The sequence below is a fragment of the Myotis yumanensis genome, unplaced genomic scaffold, assembly GCF_028538775.1.
Source record: "Myotis yumanensis isolate MYYU_CA2020_CCGP unplaced genomic scaffold, mMyoYum1.0.hap1 SCAF_19, whole genome shotgun sequence".
Lineage (NCBI taxonomy): Eukaryota > Metazoa > Chordata > Mammalia > Chiroptera > Vespertilionidae > Myotis > Myotis yumanensis.
The window spans coordinates 14,313,856-14,337,044 of NW_027223770.1; the positions used below are offsets into that span (position 1 = coordinate 14,313,856).

The window sequence follows — 23,189 nt, forward strand, 5'->3', positions numbered from 1 at the left end:
ATTGCCTTGTTGCTTTATCTTCTTTTAACTATGCTATTGCAGAAAGAAAAAGTGCCAGAACAATCTGGGTTTTGCTTTAAAATACTCCAGAAAAAAAGTGGGAGAAGAGATAGATGAAAAAATAAAACGTTGCCAATTATTGAAGCTGGGTGAAGGGTATCTTGGGATTCATTATACTCTGTTTTTTCCCTATTTTGATGTGTGTCTGGAAATTTTATATTAAACACACACACACACACACCCCTGTTAAATTATCCTACCCTAGTGTCATTATTCTGGGATTGTCACTGAAGTCTACATTATTGTCACTAACCCATCATTTTTGCTTATACAATTAGTTTTGTATTTTGTTATTTCTTTAAAACTACTATACCAAGCAACAACTCCCCCCCCTTTTTTTTTTGAGAAATGAGAGTTTGAAACAGGAATTGCTTCTGGAGTGCCATTGGCTTGTTTCACCCAGAATTCAAGACCTAGGCTCTCCAGAGAATGAGTAGAGAATGCTCTAATAAGGAGTAAGTAGCAGAGAGTAAATTGCTTCGGTTTTGTCTCAAGATTGACAGGGCAGTGTGGTAACTGCTCCAGGGGTTTAGTTTTAAGGTCAGTAATAATGGACAAAGATATAATATCTTCTTGTTTTGTGATGTATCACACCATTCTGACCTATTGAAACGACTTCAGGCCTCTTCACTGAAGCATTCACTGTTGCCCTGGCATGATGCTCCTGCTTGGAAAATATTCAGTGTTTATGAGATCTTTTAGCACAGGAACTATGAGCAGGCCTCACGTAATATGACAGCTGAGATATGGAGAAGGGAGTTATTTCTGGAGTGCCATGAATATGTCGTACATTAAATCCAGGATTCAGGCTCTGCCAGAGAGCAGGCAGAGCAGAGTAAAAAGTAAGCAGCAGAAAGTAAATTAGAGTTGGATCTGGGCTATGCTACTAACAACAGTGATGATGATGGTGATAGTGTTGTCTCTTAATAATATTAATAATATTAATATTATGACTGACAGTTTACATTCTTAAGCTAAAATTGATCTAGAACCTTATGTCCATTGTCTCATTTAATTCTCACAATAACTCTGGGAGATAGATTTTATTATTACCCTTGTTTTATAGTTGAAGAAACTTTTGATTGCTTTGTGGACACTGTTAAGGTCCAAATAGTAGCCAGAAGTATGTCTACTTTTATACCTTACTATATCATATTCTTCTGACCTGTTTAGATGATCTCAGGGCTATCATTGCAGCCTGTAGTATTTTCACTACCATTCTGCCACTGCTCATACATTTGGTGGGTGCTTTTGTATCTTTTTAGAGTTTATACTCCAGGCAGCAGCCATCTGTCGGGACAGCTGAAAGGTGGCGCGATTTGCTTCTGGATGGCCATCAGTATCTTCCAGCCAAGCACCGGAGAGAGGCTTCCAGCAGAAGGCAGGTAGGAGCAGTAGACTGTAAACAGGAGTACAGGCACTTACTGCACTGCGGGTGGTAAGGCTGAGCACAAAGCAGATTCTTGTTTTATATCATAGAGTGTAAAACCTATCCTGACCTAAGATTACTCTAGGGCTCTCACTGAAACCTACAGTATACTCAGGAGCACTTGTTGCCTATTGGGAAAACTACATGTTATATGTATGTTCTTTGTGAAAGGTGTATTTCTGGTGGCTATTCTCTTTTATGGTGTGAGAGGAGAAGAAATGAGTGGTTTCTGAGGGGGAGGGGTCAGGGGGATCTTCCAGCCAATGGCCAGGACTAGATCTCCCTCATAAGCTGCTAGAGCATATGGCAGGGTCACCAAGAGATAAACTATTCAGAGTTTGGGCTGGAGCTTGTTAGGGTTTTGTTATATTGTTAAAGTTTTGGTGTTTTGAGTGAAGATCAATGGTTTTTCAAGAAAATATTAAAATACCCTGGCCCTAGTAAGATTTTTCCATGGCTTAACTGAAGTCTATTAGAATTTTACCACTGTCTGGATAATTTCTATCTTGTGGTTTTATCTTGTTATTTTAAAAACAGCCTCAGGTAACCAGCATTGTTACAATATATGAAAGAGATAAAGAGAAATTTCCTCTTGGCTCTTTTAGGAGAGCAAAAAGAAAAGGAGGCACAAAGGCAGAAAGTAAGATTTGGGCTGAGGTTTTCCGAACTAGACTGCCACTCTTTTGGGATTTTTAGTTTGGGTCTATAAGGTTGGCCTAAGGGTTTGCTGTCATGTTTTATTCTGCATCATCATTTATATATGCTGAACTATGCTGGGCTCTTTCCTACCTCAGGTCTTTTGCATATTTTCCCCCCTCTCCCTGCATAGTCTTTTTTTTTTTCTTCACAAAGCTGGTCCTTTCTTATCCTTCAGGTTTCAGCTAAAATTTCACCTCCGTAGAAAAGACTACCTTGAGCAAATTATCAAAAATAGGTCTCGCCTCTTCTTTGGTTTTTATTTTAAATCCCTGCTTTCTGTTTCCTTCTCAGTACAAAAAAGACTTTGTTATTATTTACTTATTTACATCTTTTCCACTGGGCTGTAAGCTTCCGTATGGGCAGCCGTTAGCACAATACTGGTACCTGGTAGTCTCTTGCTAAATATGTTTTGAATGAATAAGTCAGTCAGTCAAACATTTATTGAGCACCTGTTAGGTGCTAGCCATTATTTAGGTTCTAAATATCAAAGATAGCATGCTGAAGAAGACACAGCACTCAATTTCTAAACAGGAGAGACTGAGACATAAGCAGATGCTTATGAAGCAACGTGGCTAGTTGTAGAGAAGGCATTAGGGCATTATCTAAGCACAGAAGAGGGGTACCCAACCCTGACTGTTCAATGGAGGGTGTGGCTTTGTAGTCACAGCCTCCTCTTGTCCTTCTGCCATCCAGCCCTGAAAATCCTCAGCCCTGATCAGTCCTTTTTCATTTTAGATTCCCAAATAATCGAGCCTCATGGAAGAAAACACTTTATTCATGTAGATTTGAACCACATTCATACTAGCATTTACAGTCCCAGCTGGGTCCCCAGTACTGCTTAGCATTTTTCTTGCCTGCCCCTCCGATAGCCCACACTGATAATTCTAATCCTTAAACACTTCTTAAAGTTCTTGCTGTTCCCCGTACTCTCTGGCTTTCATAAAGAAAATTGAAGCCATCACACAAAACTGCCTCAGCCATTTACTTTTCGCTATTCTGCCTATTCTTACTATCTCAGAGGAAGAGTTGTCTCTCTTTGGACCCATATTCTGGATTCTCCTGCTACCTTTACGTCCGTGTCCAATTTTGAATGTTATATAAGACTTTGGTTTCTGTCAAAATCCTCTAAAGAATGTTGCATCCTTTTTGTTTGCAGCAGGCATCACCTGGCTGGGTTCAGACTCTCAATAGTTTCTCGCCTTCTATGAACAGTGACTTCAGTGTTCAGTTCTCAAAGCCTTCGTTGTCCTCCTCTAGGTCCAGCCCTGTACACACACAGCTCAGTGTGACTCTGGGATGTGTGCCAGTTCATACACGGAATTAAAGGATCCACTTTTCTAGCTCGCTCCCCTTCAGGATACCCACCCTCTACACTCCCCAGATCCCACTGACGACAATTTTTCTTACAATCAATGAGAGAGAGAGAGAGAGAGAGAGAGAGAGAGAGAGAGAGAGAGAGAGAGAAATCTGTCGTGGGCTTACTCCTTTACCAGTGCTGGAAGCCTAGTTTTTCTTTCTTTTTTGAAAGCAGAAAATAATTTCATTTTTATTGTAGCAAAAGTAAATCCAAACAGAAAGAAAAAAATCCACAAAAATTCCAGAGAGAACCATCATAAGCCTTTTGCTATTTCTCATTTTCCTATAACAAACAAATGAATCACTTTAAAAATCATAGCCTTATTAAGATATACAGTCTAGTCTTGTCATTCACGGTAGCTATGTTCTATATAGTTGCCTCAGACACCAAATTAGTGAATTCTGAACCATTGCTCCTAGGGAAGATATAGGTTAGGTTCCTGGGAGCATCTGATCACATTTCTGTTAGCTGATCAATACATTACCTTGTTGTATATGAATTGTTGTTTAAAGACCCCTTATTTAATATAGTATATTGTTGATTCATTGACATTGAACTCGGGGCTAATAGCACTGTGGCCTATGCCTGAATGAAGCTTATCTGATATATGTATATTCTCCATAAAACACATCATAGCCTTTTTATGCTTAGGAATACTAGCTACTACTGTAGCACTGTGCTTGGGGGCCATTTTAAACAGCAAAATCACCAACAAAAAAGCAAAAAACTTGGCACTAATTATACCTTGAAAAGGATACTTGTTTACAGTATCAAACTTGTTCAGCCTCAGCTGGTAATGTGCACATCTGGTGACTCAAATTTTTCATAGCTCTGTGCATGTCTGCAAATGACCACAAAAACACCGTGAGTATTGATTTTGGAATTTCAAATAAGTTTCAGCAAATAGGTGAATTCATAAATAAGGAATATGTGAATAGGAGGATTGACTGTAATTTACATACTCTACAATTCACCTATTTAAACTGTACAATTTTGTGTTTATAGCATATTTAAAAGGTGGTACAAGCATGGCCACAAACAATTTCAGAACATTTCATCACTCTGAAAAGTCTTATACCCATTATAGCCTTTTTCCCTCACCTCTACCCCCAGCCTTAGACAACTACTAGTCTACTTTCTGCCTCTATAGATTTGCCTTTTTTGGACATTTCATATAAATGGAATCATGCAAAATATGACCCTTTATGACTGGTTTATTTCACTGAACATCATGTTTTCAAAAGTTTATCAATCTTGTAGCATGTAGCATTACTTCATTCCTGACGATTGGATAATATTACATTTTATGCATTTAGCACATTTTATTTATCCATTTATCAGTTGATGGAATTTGGATTGTTTCCATTACCTGGCTATTATGAATAATGCTGCTGTGAACATTTGTGTACAAGTTTTTTGTTGAGATATGTTTTCATTTATCTTGGGTATATACATAGGAGTGAAATTTCTAGGACATAATGTCACTTTATGCTTAACTTTTTGAGGAACTGTCATACTGGTTTCCAAAGTGGCTGTACTATTGTTTATTCCCACCAGCGGTATATGAGGGTTCCAGTTCTCTGCATTCTCACCAGCACTTGCTATTACCTGCGTTTTTAAATTATAGCTATCTTAATAGGTGTGATGTAGTATCTCATTGTTATATTTTCCTGATGGTTAGTGATGAGCATCTTTTCATGTGCTTATTGGCCATGTGTATATCTTCTTTGGAAAACTATTAGATTCTCTGCCCAGTTTGTAATTGAGTTTTTTGTCTTTCGATTATTGAGTTATGTGAGTTCTTAATATATTCTACATACAGGTTCCTTTTTAGTTATATGATTTACAAATGTTTTTTTCCCATTCTGTGGGTTGTCTTTTTACTTTCTGGATGGTTTCCTTTGCAGCCACAAAAGTCTTAATTTTGATGAAGACTAGTTTATTTTTTCTTTTGTGGCATTTGATTTTGGTGTTCCCATAAGAATTTTATGTCTTTTACATTTAGGTCTATGATTCACTTTGAGTTAATTTTTGTATGTAGTGTTAGAATAGGGGTCTAACTTTATTCTTTATCATGTGGCTATCCCGTTATCCTAGCACTATTTGTTGAAAAGATTATTCTTACCCATTGAATTCTCTTGGCACTCTTGTCAAAAATCATTTGAGTGTGAATATAAGGGTTTATTTCTGAAAAGTCATTTCTATTTTGTTGATCTATATAATTTATCCTTATCCTGGTGCCACACGATCTTTGATTACTCTACTTTTGTAGTAAGTTTTGAAATTGGGAAGAGTGAGTCCTCCAACTTTGTCTTCTATTCCAGGATCATCTCAACTATTTTGGGTCCCTTGCATTTTCGTATGAATTAAAGAATCATTTTGTTAATTTCTACAAATAATCTAACTAACATTTTGATGGTGATTGCATTAAATCAGTTTGGGGAATACTGCTATCTCAACAACATTAAGTCCTCCGAGCCATGAATATGAGGTGTCCTCCCATTCATTTAGATCTTAATTTCTTTCAGCAATGTTTTGTAAGTTTCTGAGTATAAAATTTACACTTTCTTTGTTAAAAATTTATTTCTCAGTATTTCTTGATGGTATTATAAATAAATTTTCCTCCTTAATTTTGTTTTCAGATAGTTCATTGCAAGTATATAGAAATACAATTGATTTTTGTATAATGATCTTGTATCCTGCAACTTTCCTGAAAGAGAAATAATCTTTAAACTAAAAAGATTAAAGTAATTTTAAGCTTTTATTTCTAAAAGTTAGAGATCATAATTTGACTCATGATGTCCAAGTAAGTAGACCAAGTTATGTTATAAGACTTCCTGATAATGTGGGAGAAATTAGCTCCAGTCTTCTCCCTCTTTGTCAGTTGTTTTGTTAAGATATTTTCAGTCTCTTATTCTTAAGAGAGTTGTATAATTGAAAATGCTTATATATTTGAGACATTAAGGGAGCTGGTTTTATATCTTGGATTCAATCCCAAGCACACTCATGATAGAATGATATTAAGTGACTATATCAGAAGAACTTTCATTCTGGGCATTTTGATTTGTTATTAGTTCATCCATGTTTTTGACTTGAATCTTTTTCTTTGTTTTTGGTTTTTTGTTAATCCTCACCCGAGGATATTTCTCCATTGATTTTTAGAGACAGTGGAAGGGAGGAGGAGAAACAGAGAGAGAGAAACATCGATTGGTTGCCTCCCACAAGCACCCCAACCAGGGCTGGGGATCGAGCCTGCAACCCAGATACGTGCCCTTGACTAGAATTGAACCCAGGACCCTTCAGTCCATGGGCCAACGCTCTGTCTGCCGAGCCAAACCAGCTAGGGTCTGAATCTTTTTCTTTGGTTTATTGTTTTTATTTGGTTAATTCAGTCTGAAACTGCTTCCTTTCATTCTTTTTAAAATTTTATTCTTTTATATATATTATATGTATATGTATTTGGTTTTTTATTCAGTTGAGCTCAAGGTTGCAGGAGAAAAGAATCAATAGATGGAAATACCAAAAGTGTGCAAGGGGCTAACTTTTAGCAGTTTTGTCACTTTGTGTGACTGGACTTTTGAACAGGTTTATGATAAATATCAATCAGGATGGAACACTGAATTCCAAACTCCACTAGGACTTCAGTTTGGAGTAAATCAAGAAGAAGACAAAAAAGAGGTATGTAATGATAAATGCTTTTGGACACCAGTGTTTCTACTGTAACAATATATGTGAAATTAGAAATAATTTGTTGTGCCCTAATAATTAAGAGCTAATACTAAAAATTTCATAAAGGCTAAGAAATTACTTGAGTTATTATAATATGTTAAACTTCTAAGCTCCTAGGATTTAGGGTACCTTGATGTGAAATCAGAGATATTATCCTACTGAATTTCTTCAATTAGTGATATTTGCCACAATAACTTATTTAAAGGAAGAGTTTTCATTTATGGCTTCCTTTTTTCCTCCCCTTTCAATCCAAAGTTAGTGTAAACTAACAGTTTTTAACACTGTCCATGCACCAGTATCAGATGTGGAGCTTTTTTCAGATATATATATTTTTTTGGTATCTGAAAAGGTAGGTTTGGGGCATCTGTATTTTTTAAAAAGTGTCACTGATGATTGTGCTATATCTTCAATATTGAGAACTGCTATTAGACTTTTAATGTTTTTACTAAAAGGTTACAAACATGTCTGTGTGTATACTATTGCTATTTGAGTAGCTATGTCCTTAAAAGAGAATATATAAACCCAGAGATACGAATGTATCACACATCGTAGTAGCACTTGCTTTTGTTATACCTGTTCCATTGAAAAGTATGATGCTCTTATATTCCTCAGTCCTTCTCTGCTCCCCACCACGTTAGGCTAGGCTTAGAGTGTGGTTTTAATTTTGAAAAGTTAGTGACTACTGTTATAAAATACATCTCACATTCTTTCTGTGGCCTGGCTTCTATGGTACTTACTACTTGGTTATAATAAATATAGTATATATTTTATCCTACCAAGTATAGTCATTTCCTCAAGTGCCATTAACAAGGGACTGTACCAAGGGCAAACTAAATTAGTGCTTCTTTCTCCAATTTGTCTGTAACATATAATGGCCATGTGCTTGAAGATATAAAGGTCTTGCTATATGTGATATCCTGAGCCACCGTAAATAGAAGGAAATTAAGGACTTAGTTCCATGTGGCTTCCATATCATATCGTTTTCTTGTCTAAGGCACAAAGATCATTTCCTTCCTTGGAAAGTCCTCTGAGAGCAGAATCTTAACAATTTTAACTTCTTTCCTTTAGCGTCAAAAGCGGTACCTGAGATATAGGCGACTTTTCATGGATATTGAAAGAGAAAAAGTAAAAGAACAACAAAGGCAAAAAGAATGCAGGAAGAGAATTGAAAAGTGAGTTTTTTGATCCTCATTGTGATCCTTAAATTACTAGTTAAGGTGATTTTAGAAGCTAAGTTTTAGAAATAATCAGGTAGTGGTTTTGCCTTCTGAGCCATAGTGGGAACAACTATTTTTGATCTGGATGGAAGTATTAATAGATGATTAAGGGCTATGTTTTTAAATAGTGATACTTAAGCAGAAAGTACAAAGAGTTCCCACTTACCCCCTGCTTCTTCTATTGTTAACATCCTGTACCACAGTGGTACATTTGTTACGACTGATAAACCTATGTAGACGCATTATAATCCATATTTTACATTCGGATTCACTCTTGGTGTAGTAGATTCTTACAGTTTTGACAAATGTATAATGACATGTATCCATCATTACAGCATCACACAGAATAGTTTCACTATTCTAAAAATCCCGTCCTACAGCTGTTTATTCATCTCTCCCTCCCCCAATCCCTGGCAACCACTGACCTTTTCACTGTCTCCATTGTTTACTGCCACAGAGTTGTAATCGTGCAGGATGTAGCCAAAAAGCCTGTTCAGTTGACTCCTTTCACTTAGTAATATGCTTTAAGGTTCTTCCAATGCCTTTTCATGGCTTGGTAGCTCATTTCTTTTTAGTGCTGAGTAATATTATAGTGTCTGAATGTACCACAGTTTATTTATCCATTCACCTACTGAAGGACATCTTGGTTTCTTCCAAGCTTTGGCAATTATGAATAAAGTTTCTATAAATATTCATATACAGGTTTTATGTGGGCATAAATTTTTAACTCCTTTGGGTAAATACCAAGGAATGCGTTTGCTGGATTGTATGGTAAGAGTTTGTTTACTTTGGATAGAAATTGCCAAGCTTTCTTTCAAAGTAGCGAAACCATTTTGCATTCCACCAGCAGTGAATGAGAATTCTTGTTGTTTCACATCCTTGCCAGCATTTGGTGTTTTCAGTGTTTTGGCTTTGGGCCATTCTAAGTATCTAATAGTATCTCATTGTTTTAATTTGCAATTCCGTAATGACATATGATGTGGAACATCTTTTCATATACAGTTGACCCTGGAACTATGTTGGGGTTATGGGCACCAACACCCCCACACAGTTGGATATCTGCATATTGCTTTGACTCCCCAAAAGCTTAACTACACTCATATCTATGGGAGATTGGTTCTAGGACCCCCCTATGGATTCCAAAATCTGTGGATGCTCAAGTCCCTTATTTATGGTATGGCATTGGCATTGGCATTCACGGATTCCTAACTCTAGATTGGAAATACTGTTTCCATCTGCAGTGGTTGAGTCCACACATGCAAACCTGGGGGATCCAAAGGGCCAACTTTAGATTTATTGGAAAATATTCAAGTATAAATGAACCCACGCATTTCCAACCCATGTTGTTTAAGGATCAACTGTACTTATTTGTCATCTGTATATCTTCTCTGGTGAGGTCCCTATTCAGGTCTTTAGCCCATCTTTTCATTGAGCTTTTTTAAAATTGAATTTATTGGGGTTACATTGGTTAATTAAATAGGTTTCAAGTGTACAATTCTATAATACATCATCTGTATATTGTGTTCTCACCACCCATAGTCTAGTCTCCTTCATCCCCATTTATCCCTCTCTTTACAGTCTACCTCCTCCCACCCCCTTTCCCTCTGGTAATCCCTATACTGTTTATAAGGTGTTTTTGTTTGTTTGTTTGCTGGTCCTTCACCTTTTCCACCCAACTACCCCCCTGAGAGCTGTCAGTCTGTTCTCTGTATCTATGAGTCTGTTTCTTTAAAAAAATACGCACATATGTTTTTATTGAGAGTGGAAGGGAAAGGGAGAAAGATAGAAGCATCAATGAAACACATCAATATCAGCTGTCTGCCTTCTGCATGCCCCCTACTGGGATGGAGCCCACAACCTGGGCACATGCTCTCACGGGGAATCAAACCGGTCACCTCTTGGTGCATGGGATGCTGCTAAACCAACTGAACCACCTCAGCTGGGCTAGTCTGTTTCTACTTTTGTTTGTTGATTTATTTTGTTCATTAGATTCCACATTTAAGTGAAATTATATGGTTATTTGTCTTTCTCTGACTGGCTTATTTCACTTAGCATTATAACCTCTAGGTCCATCCATGCTGTTGTGAAAGGTAAGATTTCTTTAACAGCATTCTAAAGTAAACATATATTAGCTTTCTAAACAGGAACCGATGAACACTGCTTTACTTATCCAGTTGCAATAAGAATCAAATGATTGTTTTCATTAATTTATTTAGCAGATATTTATTGAGCATCTGTTAATTAGTAGACATGAAGCTAGACTTAGGGGGTACAAAAAATGAAAGACATGATCCCACTCTTCAGGGATCTTACTGACTAATTGGGAGGCAGATAAATGAACAGGTAATGACAATACTATATATTACGTATTACAAGATAATGTAGCATGTGGTCAAGAACATGGAGAGAGATGTATTCAAGTCCCTGCTCTGCTGCCTACCAGCTGAGTGACTTTGGGAATGTTACCTCTGTGAGCCTTAGTTTCTTCTCTATAAAACAGGGATGATGATGGTATATGCCTCATAATGTTGCTATAAGCATTAAATGAGGTAACATGTAAATGTGCTTAATACGAACCTGGCACATACTATGTGCTCAATAAATGTTAGTTGCCAAATATTTAAGGGAAAAAGTTATACCCAGTTTTACATAAATTATCCCAGAGAATAGAAAACAGGGAATGCTTCCCAAATAATTACAGAGGTCATTATAACCTTAATACCAACCTAACAAGGACATTTATAAAAAAGAAATTACAGATTAATTTCTCTTATAAAAACCTCAAGTAAAATAAACTATTGTTTGTAATATCATTAGAAGAAAAAAATTACAAGACTATGGAGAGCCCAGAGACTGTATTTTGAACCCCAAATTGGGGGTATGGTATAGCAGGACAGGAAAGACTTCCTGAGCTGAGTTTTGGAGAATTAGAAGCCGTAGTGTGAGAGAAAATGGTAATTGGATTGGGGAAAAGCATACATGGGAATTCTAGGCAAAAGGCGTAGCTTTGTAAAAGCATTGACTCTTGAGAGAATGTGACACTTCTGACATTGATGGGATTGGGGCTAATATAATGGCAAGAGGTAAGCCTTAAGGAATAAGGACAGACAAGATCGTAAAGAGCTTTGTATCTCATGACAAGGAATTTGGATTTTATCTTGAAAACAGGAGCCATATAGAGGCATAGTGGGGAACAGATAAGATGACTGAAACTATGTATTAGGAGATCATTGAAGTAATACACTTAGAAGATGAGAGATGAAATTAAATTTTAAACAAAGTCCCGTTACAGTAAAGTTCTTGCTGTGTGTCAAGCACTTTACATAATTGTCTCTAATTGGTACACAATCCTGCAGGGTAGTGGTAACTACTGTTCCCTGAGTGTTTACAGTGTGCCAGGCACAGTGTTGGGTGTTAGAGGCATTAGTTCATTTCCTCACTTCAGTAACCTCGTGAGGTAAATTTTACTCTTTGCCTTTTACAGATGAAAAAAAATGAACCCTAGAGAAGTTAAGAAACTTGCCTAAGATCTTACCTACCAATGGTAGAACTGGGAGTCTACCCCAGATTTATTTGACTCCAACACCTAACCTCTTTGGATCTGTAACACAGCCTTTCAGATAAGCCAGGGCCAGGAGGCAGTGAGGAGAAGGCAGTTTTAAGAGCGTACGAGAGAGAATTGATAAGATTTTGTCAGAGAATTCAAGCGTAAATTTTAGGTTTATGGTTTAGGCTACCAGGTAAATGGGGTGCCATAAAACAGATTTTCCAGGAAGGAGGTAGGTAGAGGTGGGTAGTATACATGTAGTTTGGAGCGTATTGGGTTGGACATGCTTAAAGGAGATCCAAGTAGAGAGTCTAGTAGGAAATAATTCAGTTATTTTTAGTAATGATTTTAGAAACCACTAAGAAAGAATGCTGTCAGAATCAGGAAACAGTAGACAGGAAGGTTGAAAGAAAAACAGGATCAGCAGGCAAAGATTTAGACCATGCCAGATTAGACCTTAATCCTGTTCTGTCAAAGAGGAAGATTTCTTCCACTTCCTTGAGAAGTTATTTTTCTAACAGGGCACCTCTTTAACTCCTGAAATAAATCGTTTTCTTAATCTTAGAAGCAGAATTCCTTTTAACTTTGTAAAAGATTAGTAGTATGGCCTTATCATATATGACTGAGTAACAACAGTTCTTGAGTTGTTGAAATTATAAGAATACTAGAGGCCTGGTGTACGAAATTTGTGCACTTGGGGGCGGGGTCCCTCAGCCTGGCCTGTGCCCTCTTGCAGTCTGGGAGCCCTCGGGGGATGTCAGACTGCCACGGAGGCGGGAGAGGCTCCTGCCACTGCCGCTACGCTTGCCAGCCGTGAGCCCAGCTTCTGGCTGTGGGAGCGCACTGACCACCAGGGAGCAGCTCCTGCCTTGAGTGGGATCAGGCTGAAACTGGCTCTCTGACATCCTCCAAGGGGTCCTGGATTGCGAGAGGGTGCAGGCCAGGCCAAGGGACCCCACTGGTGCACAGTCAGGGCCAGGGAGGGATGCAGGAGTTTGACCACCCGGGGAGGGACCTTGGGAGGGCTCCAGGGTATGTCTCAGTCCAGTTTGGCTGGACCCCAGCAGCAAGCTAACCTACCAGTTGGAGCATCTGCCCTCTATTGGTCAGTGCACATCATAGCAAGGGGTTGAGTGGCCTTAGCATATCATTAGCACATTACGCTTTGATTGGTTGAATGGACGACCGGACACTTAGCATATTAATGGCTTTTATTATATAGGATACTTTTAATGTAGTTTACCTGTGATATTTTATTTTTAGGAGTCTCTTTAAAATGTAAATATTGATGTCTATTTGTTTCATTGTGCAAACACAGGGATAGCAATATTATATTAGTCCCTTATAACAGTTTTTAAAATCATAGTTGACATTCAATATTATATTCATTTCAGGTATACTACATAGCGGTTAGACATTTATATAACTTACAAAGTGATTTTCCCTGGTAGGTCCTTTACCCACCTGGCACCATACATAGCTATTACAATTTTGTTGACTATATTTCCTATTCTGTACTTTACATTCTCTTGACTATCTCGAAACTGCCAATCTGCACTTTTTTTTTAAAGTATTTTTTTTTAAATATATTTTATTGATTTTTTACAGAGAGGAAGGGAGAGAGATAGAGAGTTAGAAACATCGATGAGAGAGAAACATCAATCAGCTGCCTCCTGCACATCTCCTACTGGGGATGTGCCCGCAACCCAGGTACATGCCCTTGACCAGAATCGAACCTGGGACCTTTCAGTCCACAGGCCGATGCTCTATCCACTGAGCCAAACCGGTTTCGGCCCAATCTGCACTTCTTAATCCCTTCGCCTTCCCCCTTCCTGCCTCCAGCCCCCCACCCATCTGGCAACCGCCAGTTTGTTCTCTGTGTATATGAGTTTGTTTCTGTTTTGTTTGTTTCTGTTATTTAGACTCCACATGTAAGTGAAATCATATGGTATTTGTTTTTCTCTGACTTATTTCACTTATAATAACCTCTAGGTCTATTCATGTTGTTGCAAATGGTAAGATTTCATTCTTCTTTATGGCCAAGTAATACTCCATTGTATATATGTACCACGTCTTTATTCAGTTGCCTGTAGATGAACACTTAGGTTGCTTCCATATTTTGGCTATTGTGTATAAAATGTTCTTCATTGCCTTTTGTTACAGCCTTTGTTTTAAAGTCTGTTTTGTCTGATATAAGTATTGCTATCCCAGCTTTTGTTGTTGTTTCCATTTGCATGAAATATCTTTTTCCATACCTTTATTTTTAGTTTGTGTTTCTTTTTCAATCTGAAGTGGGTTTCTTGTAGACAGCATATATATGGGTCTTGTTTTGTTATCTATTCAGCTACCCCATGTTTTTGATTGGAGTATTTAATCCATTCACATGTAAAATGATTATTAATAGGTATGTATTTATTGCCATTTTCTTTCTTTTTAAAAAATATATTTTTATTGATTTCAGAGAGGAAGGAAGAGGAAAAGAGAGATAGAAACATCAATGATGAGAGAGAATCATTGATCGGCTACCTCCTGCATGCTCGCTACTGGGGATCGAGCCTGCAACCCTGAGCCAAACTGGCTAGGGCTATTGCCATTTTCTTTATAATTATGTTCCTCTTTTTTTTTTCTTAAAGCAGTCCATTTAACATTTCTGGTAGTACTGTTTTGGTAGCAATGAGCTTCTTTAGCTTTTTTTTTTTCTGGGAAGCTCTTGATGTCTCCTTTGATTCTAAATAAGAGCCTTGCTAGGTAGAATAATCTTGGTTGTAGGTCCTTGCTTTTCATCTGTTTGAATATTTTGTGCTGGTCCCTATGGCCTGCAAAGTTCCTGTTGAGAAATGAGCTGACAGCCTTATGGGACCTACCTTATTTATAATTTATTGATTTTACTAGAAGTCTGACGATGGTTTCAGAATACCTTTAGCATCCCAGCAAACTACTATAATTATATTCACGTCAGTGCTCTGGAAAAAAAGCATATATTGACATGTTGATTTCTGACCTAGTTTAATGTATAAGTAAAAGATATATTTATGCAAGAGGCCTTAAAAGACATCAGAAAAGATTAAAAACTTGTTTATAAAATGGTTATTTATAACAACTTTTTTATGTATCTGTCATTTTTTTCTTTTTTAATCCTCACTCGATATTTTTCCATTGATTTTCAAATGAAGTGGAAGGTAGGGTGGAGACTTGGGGGGCGGGGGGAGAGAGAGAGAAAGAGAAACATTGTCATGAGAGAGATATATCGATTGTTGCCTCCTACACACACCCTGACCGGGTCTGGGGATTAAACTGCAACCCAGGTACCTGCTCTTGACCTGGAATCAAACCCGAGACCCTTTGGTCTGTGGGCCAACGCTCTGACCACTGAGCAGGGCATCTTTGTCATTTTTTATTTTATGATCCTTTTGAAACTACTGCATGGCAATAGTTCTTAAACCTGAGAATCTGACCAAAGCTGTGGATTCTTTTCCCAGAAAAATATCATTGAAATACTACGGTGGAAATGTCAAATTGGCAGGTAGTTAATTGGTTTGACTCTCAGGGGAATAGTCTATGATGGCGCTGTAGCTTTATGAGTTACAGGTGGTAGTGGATGGTAACTGACAACAGCCAATACAACAATAGCCATCCAGTGTGAATGAATCAAAATTATACCTATTTTTTTTGTCAGATTGGCAAAAAACATGTTTCTTGGTGTGCCTCAGAATTTTAGTAATTAGTTTATGTGTGCCATAAGATGAAAAAGGTTGAAAATTGCTGTGCTAGATAGATTAAATGACCTATACGCCATTAACCTTAGAGAGAGCTGTTTCAGTGGAACAATTCATAGGTCTTAAAGCCATATTGGAGTGGGTGAGGACATCAGGAAATAAAGACAAGGAGAAGGGGAGAGGCTGATTCCATTATTTATAGTAACTGCCTGTTATTAAGACCTAAGGTGCCAGTATTTGAAAAACAATGCTGATCTGCTTCCTTAACTCTTAGTTTAGTGGTATAAGGAATAATTGGTATAGGGCCGTGGTCAGCAAACTGTGGCTCGCGAGCCACATGCGGCTCTTTGGCCCCTTGAGTGTGGCTCTTCCTAAGCCTTAGGAGTACCCTAATTAAGTTAATAACAATGTGCCTACCTATATAGTTTAAGTTTAAAAAATTTGGCTCTCAAAAGAAATTTCAATCGTTGTACTGTTGATATTTGGCTCTGTTGACTAATGAGTTTGCCGACCACTGGTATAGGGAATTATAAGTGATTTAGCTTTCCTGTTGTCATTCACTTGGTTCTACTTAAATTTCACCAATGAAAGCCTCAATTTCATTAATTATCTACAGAAAAAATATTGTTTTATTTGCCTTTTTCACAAGGTAAGTAGTTATTGAACTAAGCAAATATGAATGTCCTCAAAATTCTTTTCTTTACTGGCTATCTTCGGAATAAAATCTCTATGTAAGTAGATCCCAAGCCAAGAGCCACTGTGACCTTTTAACTTTAGTACTCTTTTAGAGAGCAAGGCAACGTATATTTTCAAGTCAGTTGTGAATGAGCATGTGCCTGTTTTGACCTTTCTCCCACATCACCTTTCTCACATTCCTGTGTCACTGCCTTATATGTCTTTACTTCTTAATCTAATAAAAGGAACACCTTAATTCCCCTGGAGCAATTAGCCTGCTATTAATGGATAGCTCAAAATTTTCAGTAGTCAGTGATTTATTAAGTGTGTGAATTGATTTCATACTGCTGTTCAGAAAATAGTAACTCATTTGTTTCAAAGTAATTTTTAGAAACTAAAATTATCAGCATATGTTTATAAGTTCTAGTCCTGAGTTAGTCCTTTTTCTTAAAAGCTCTTTACTTAGGTTTCTTATGAATCAATGAGCTACTCATTTCCTCTCTACTTGTAGGTGATTTTAAAAATAAGTGAAATGATATTCAAGAAACTGCACATATTTAAAGTATAAACTTAGATGTTTTGACATATGTATACATGAAACCCCTACCATAATCAAGATAGTGAAAATATCCCTCATCCTCAAAAGTTTCCTCATGCCCATGATAGCCCCTCTTTCCGGCCCCTCTCTGACCTCTCCTCCCCTGGACCACTGGTTTGCTTTAGGTCACTATAGATTAGTTTGCATTTTCTAGAATCATACTGTGTGTGTGTGTGTGTGTGTGTGTGTGCGCGCGCGCAAAAGGCTAATATGCAAAGTGTCCCCTCAGGAGTTTGAGTGGGAAACTGGGAGTTCGATGTCTCGCTATGACATGTGCAGACCACCAGGGGGTGGCACGGAATGAAGGAGTGCCCTGGCCAGCAACTGGAAGGCCCCGATCCGCCCTGATCACTGGCCAGGCCTAGGGACCTTACCCGTGCACACATTTCGTGCACCCGGCCTTCAGTACACACACACACACACACACACACACACACACACACGTTCTTGTGGCCCGCTCCAATTATTCCACATTATTATTTTGAGATTCATCCTTACTGTGTGTATAAAGAGTTCATTCCCTTTTGCTATTGAGTAGTATTCCATTGTGTGGATACCACAATTTGTTCATTCATTCACGGGTTGGTGGACATTTGGGTTGTTTCCCGTTTTGTGCTGTTACAAATAAACAATCATGTACACATCTTTCAAAATATGTTACCTTTTCTCTTAGGCAAATAACCTGGGAGTGGAGAGTATGATCATATGATAGGTATAAATTTCATTTTTTTTAAAGAAACTGTCAAACTGTTTTTCAAAGTGGTTATACCATTTTATATTACCACCAGCAGTGTAAGAGAATTCAAGTTTCCTTACATCTTCACCAATACTTCATATGGTCAGTCCTTTTTATTTTAGCTATTTGAATATAGGTGTGTAGTGGTATCTTATTATGGCTTAGTTTGCATTTCCCGAATGACTAAAGTTCTTGAGCATCTTTTCAATTGTATATTGTTTTTTGTTGAAATTTCTGTTCAAATCCAAATTTTTAAGTTAGTTGTCGTCTTATTGTTGAGTTTTAAGAGCTTTTAAATTAATTTGGATGTAAGTCCGTTATCCAATATACGCTTTGCAAAAATTTTCTCCCAGTCTGTGACGTGTCTTTTCATTAAGAAAAAAATGTTTTTATTGATTTCAGAGAGAGAAAGAGAAAGGGAGAGAGAGAGAAACATTGATCAGCTGCCTCCTGCATGCCCCCTCCTGGAGATTGAGCCTACAGCCCGGGTACGTGCCCTGACTGGGAATCGAACTGGTGACTACCTGGTTTATGAGACGACGCTCAACCAGTTGAGCCACACTGGCCAGGCTTCAGTGTATTTTTCATCTCAAAAGTTGTAGTTTTATTGAGATGTTTGATTCATTTTTTTCATATCTTAACTTTTGAATATATAGAATATAGTTGTAATAACTGTTTTAATGTTCTTATGTGCTAATTCTAATAACTTGTCAGTTTTGCATTGGTTTTGATTGCTTGATTATTCTCTTCATTATGAGATGTGATTACCTTCTTTTTTGCATGCCGGGTAATCTTTGATTAGATGTCCATCATTATGAATTTTACTTTGTTGGTTGCTGGATATCTTTATATTCTTATGAATTTTCCTGAGCTTTGTTTTCAGATGCAGTTAAGTTACTTTGGGGCTTTGTTTTTACAGTTTGTTAGGTGTGTTTGGAGCAGTGCTCGGTCTAGGACTAATTATTATTCCCCTCAACTGACATAGATCTTCCTGAAAACCACCCAGTGCCTGTGCATGATGTAGTTTTTAAGTGTGACTGGCGGAACAGGCACTGTTCGCTGCTCTGTGTGAGCACGAGGCACTGTTCCCTGATACCCTTTTAGATGGCTGTCCCTCACCTCAGGTCCTTTCCTCGCATGCATGCACAGTAGTCTGCTGGGTGTTAGAAGGAGACCTCTGTAGCTCTCTGAGTCCTCTCTCTGAGCAGCTCTCTCCTCTCTGCTATTCTGTCCTGTGAACTCTGGTTGCCTTTGTATCCCTGGACTTTCACCTTCATCTCCTCAGCTCAGGGAATCCACTACATTCTACCTCAACTGCTTTGCCCTGTACTGCTGCCTGGAAACTTTGCAGTCAGTAAGCTTGGGCAGTTACAGGGCTCACCTCATCTGTCAAGGATCATTGTCTTTCGTTGCCTGATGTCCAAAATTTTTGAAAACAATCGTTTTTTGTATTTTGTCTAGTTGTTTGGTTTGTTTGTTTATTTATGTACTAGAGGTCTGATGCACGAAATTGGTGCAAGGGGCTCGGCCCCGCCACCACGGAGGCCACCTTCTCTGCCTCAGCCCCCGCCTGCCACGGCAGCTGCTTCAGCCCTCACCCACCACCACCTTGGCCCTCACAGCCCCAGCTTCATCTGGAGGGTCGTCCAGAAGGATGTCCGGTCTAATTAGCCTATTACACTTTTATTATTATAGATTTGGTTGTGTAGGGTGGCAGGGAAGGCCTGGTTTCTGGACCCTGTTACTCTATTTTTGCCAAAAACAGAAGTCTTGTCTACTTGTAGTTTTAATCTGAGAAAGCTCTTGTACTTGGATTCTTATAGACAAACTAGAGGCCTAGTGCACGAATTCATGCATGGGTGGGGTCCGGCTGGCCCACCCCAATCTGGGCCCATCGGACCAGGCCAGCCGAGGGGAGGGGCCGTGGGTGTCTGGCCTGCCAGCCCTGCCCCCTGGTCCAACCCTCAGTTGAACTCCTGGTTGAGGGGACAATTTGTATATTAGTCCTTTATTATATAGGATTCTTGATAGTAACCTCTCATTTCCATCTGAGAGGCTCTTTCTATATACATGAGCTGTAGGGTAAGCTCAGATGAGTCAGCAGGAGTTTTGGAAGCTGTTTTAGGATATTAAACTCATTTTCTGACTCCCTTAGTTCTGGGAATTTCCTGAGTTATTTGGACCTAGAAGCTAATTCTAAATAACGATTTTATAAAATTCCTAACCATGTTATGATTTTATTCTCAGAATTAAGAGAAAGAAAGAGCAGCAACGTTATGCTGAAGAGCAGAGGATATTAAGAATGAACTTTCACGAAGAGCCATATTCAGGGGAGAAGATGAGTGAGATGTTAGCGCAGCTACAGCTCGAGGAAATGAAAGAAGCCAGAGAAAAACACCAGCAACGAAGAGAAAGGGAATGCCAAAGGTACTTCCAAAATCCTTGCATGGAATTCTGGATCTAGAAGAGACTTGGGGAAGTCAGTGTTCTTCTTTTCCTTACAAGAGTTGCCTGTGTCTTTTCATACAACTTCACCAAGTACCTCTTGGGAATAGCACTGTGTATTCCTATTTCTCAATACAAAGAGGAAGAGTCGAGCACAGAGGTGCAGAATAGTTTTAACCGTTAAAGCTGGTAGTAAAATGGGGACTCGTGCTCATTCTCTTTCTAGTGGTTCACTGATCATACTGTGTTTCTCTAGGTATCTAGAAGCTTTAAGGGTCCAGATCCAAGAGAAAATGCGGCTGTATAATATTACTTTACCTCCACTGTGCGGCTGTGGTCCTGACTTTTGGGATGCTCATCCTAATACCTGTGCCAACAATTGTATTTTCTATAAAAACCACAGAGGTAAGTTTCTTAAAGGAATGGTTAGGGCCTGGTGGCAATTTTTTAAAAAGTAGTGATTGTAGTAATTTAGCATTTATTGAGTGCTTACTATATATCAGAGGCTGTTACAACCCCTTTATAAAACCACTCTGAGGCTATAAAAATAGATGATAGTGAGTTCTATTTCTCTTTGAGATCTATTATCATCCTTTCTCCATTTATGCTGGGGAAATGGTTCCAGCTTACTCTACTGTAGGTTCCAGGTTCTTCTGTAAATGAAGAATGTTAGTTTGCCTTTATGGCCATTAAGTTAGGCCTCTGTCTAGTTGAATTCCCTGTTATCCAAAGACTTTAATGTTATCTAACGCAGATTTATGACCATGTGTATCCACGTTAGACTGCCAGTTCTGCCAGGGAATCCTGAGGAAAATGAGGACCAGTGTAAACTCTGTCTTCATCAGGAATCCCAACTGGAGGAAATGGAGTCCTTTCTATTGTCACTAATGTTTCTGTTTCCTGTCCATCCTTAAATATATTGGTTTACACACTGTGATGATTATGTAGGCTTGATGCGCGCACTGAAATTACTGCAAGTATATACATTCCTAGTGCATCTGTATGATAGGAGTTTCTTATCAGTTCTGTGAGTTATATTTAAAAAACACAGATCGATGCCTGGCTGGGGTGGCTCCAGTGGTTGAGCATCAACCTAGGAACCAGGAGGTCAGTGTTTGATATCTGGTCCTGGCACATGCCTGGGATGCGGGCTCAATCCCCAGTGTGGTGTGTGCAGGAAGCAGCCTATCTGTGAGTCTCTCTCATCACTGATGTTTCTATTTCTCTTTCCCTCTCCCTTCCTCTCTGAAATCAATAAAAATGAAAACCCTACAGATCTGATGATGCCATTCCCCTATTCTCAAATCTCTAGGTTTTTACATTTGGTATATTTTCTCTCTGGCCCCAGACAAGACTCTCCAGCTTTATCAAACTTGCTATTGTTACACCCCAATACATGTCACATTTTTTGTTAGACCTTTGGAACCTCACACATTGATTCCCTGCCTAAAATGCCTTCTTTCCTTTACTCTTATTAAACCTCAGACCATCTAAAATGTCCACTTCTGGAAATCTTTTCCATCCTCTCTTAGATAGTTTTAATTCATTCCAAACTTCATTATGTGGTGACATTTCATGTATGTCTCTGGATTGGAATTATTGCACTGCAATTATTTTTGTCCATCCTCTCCATTCTCTTTTCTATCCCCATGGTGAGTTTGGCATGTAGTAAGTACTCAATAAATATTTACTCAATAGGTAAAGTTAATACCTATGAGACTGGGTGGAGAAGCAGTAGTAATAGGAAAGAGGTTGGGAGAGTTGTTTAAAATATGACTTCATTCATCATGGTTCAAACCTTTATTTGCAGCATATACCCGGGCACTATATTCAGTCATCAATTCCTGTGATAGAGGGACCTTGATTCTTCGAGCTGCCATTCATAATTTTGCTTCTGCCTACAGACGGACTTTGAAAAATGTATATTCAGAATCTGAAATCAACTGTTAGTATTTCAGCCTTCACTTAAAATCAGTTCTCTGAGAGATTGTTTAGGAAAAACTGTTAACGTGTATAATCTGGAAAGGAAGACTGTCCCACGTAACAACAGTCTCTGCAATTATATTGGAACCATTGTTTCAGTCTCCATCTTGGGACCACGATGGAAAGTTGACTTCCACACTTGCCTCTTTGCTGTGAACCATGTGGAGTTTATTGTTTTAAAAATGATCAGTCAGACCAGTAAGATTTATCTTACTTTGCTCTGTTCTGATCTGAAGAGATCATGAGAAATCTTTGAGATTACCGTGTTTATTGTCTTTCTAAAACTGTATCTTTGAGTCTTAACAAAATTGGAAATGTCTGGAAGAAGCAGAAAAGAAAGATGATGAAATGAGTTTCCAACCATCAGTGGCCATCTAGATTCCTGCTAGCTTTTCTAGTTGTGTATAACAATTAGAGATGAGAAGGATTTGAATTTGATGCACTTTTTTTCTAAAAATTTCTTTGGGGGTTTTTTGGTGTGTGTGTGTGTGTGTGTGTGTGTGTGTGTGTGTGTGTGTGTGTGTGTTTTATTACCTCTTTCCCCATTCAATGAATTGGGCATACACCTTTTTAATTTTATAATTTTCATTGCCAAAAAAGGGAAAATAAACCCTCTGTCTTTTGAGCATCTTCTTTGTGAAATAATTGTGTGACATTTCAAAAGTGCGTCTGAAGTCAAAGTGAGTAAAATCCTGCCTCAGTTCCCAATCTTTTAAAAATTTGCTGAATGGCATACCTACAGAACAGATGACATAAAAATTCCTATAGCTAGTATTAATTTGTTATATCTTTTTTTAAAAATACATATTTTATTGATTTCAAAGAGGAAAGGACAGGGAGAGAGAGAAACATCAATGATGAGAGAGAATCATTGATCGACTGCCGTCTGCACACCCCACACTGGGGATTGAGCTCGCAACGCAGACATGTGCCCTTGACTAGAATCAAACCTGGGACCCTTCAGTCCCCAGGTCAGCACTCCATCCATTGAGCCAAAC

General features: G+C 38.4%; 1 protein-coding gene across 2 annotated transcripts in view; it reads left to right on the plus strand.

Annotated features, from left to right (window-relative positions):
• The window catches only part of CCDC15 (coiled-coil domain containing 15), a 71,591-nt gene extending 48,705 nt beyond the window's left edge, over nt 1-22,886 (plus strand). Inside the window, exons 13-18 of one of the 2 annotated variants that reach the window (XM_070399721.1) lie at nt 1,326-1,445; nt 7,131-7,223; nt 8,343-8,446; nt 20,011-20,190; nt 20,465-20,613; nt 22,019-22,883. In XM_070399721.1, coding sequence (XP_070255822.1) covers nt 1,326-1,445; nt 7,131-7,223; nt 8,343-8,446; nt 20,011-20,190; nt 20,465-20,613; nt 22,019-22,158 — 786 coding nt within the window. In that variant the 3' untranslated portion in view covers nt 22,159-22,883. Of the gene's footprint in view, nt 1-1,325; nt 1,446-7,130; nt 7,224-8,342; nt 8,447-20,010; nt 20,191-20,464; nt 20,614-22,018 lie in introns of both variants that reach the window. The other variant, XM_070399720.1, reaches the window with a different exon arrangement.
• The last annotated feature ends 303 nt before the right edge of the window (nt 22,887-23,189 follow it).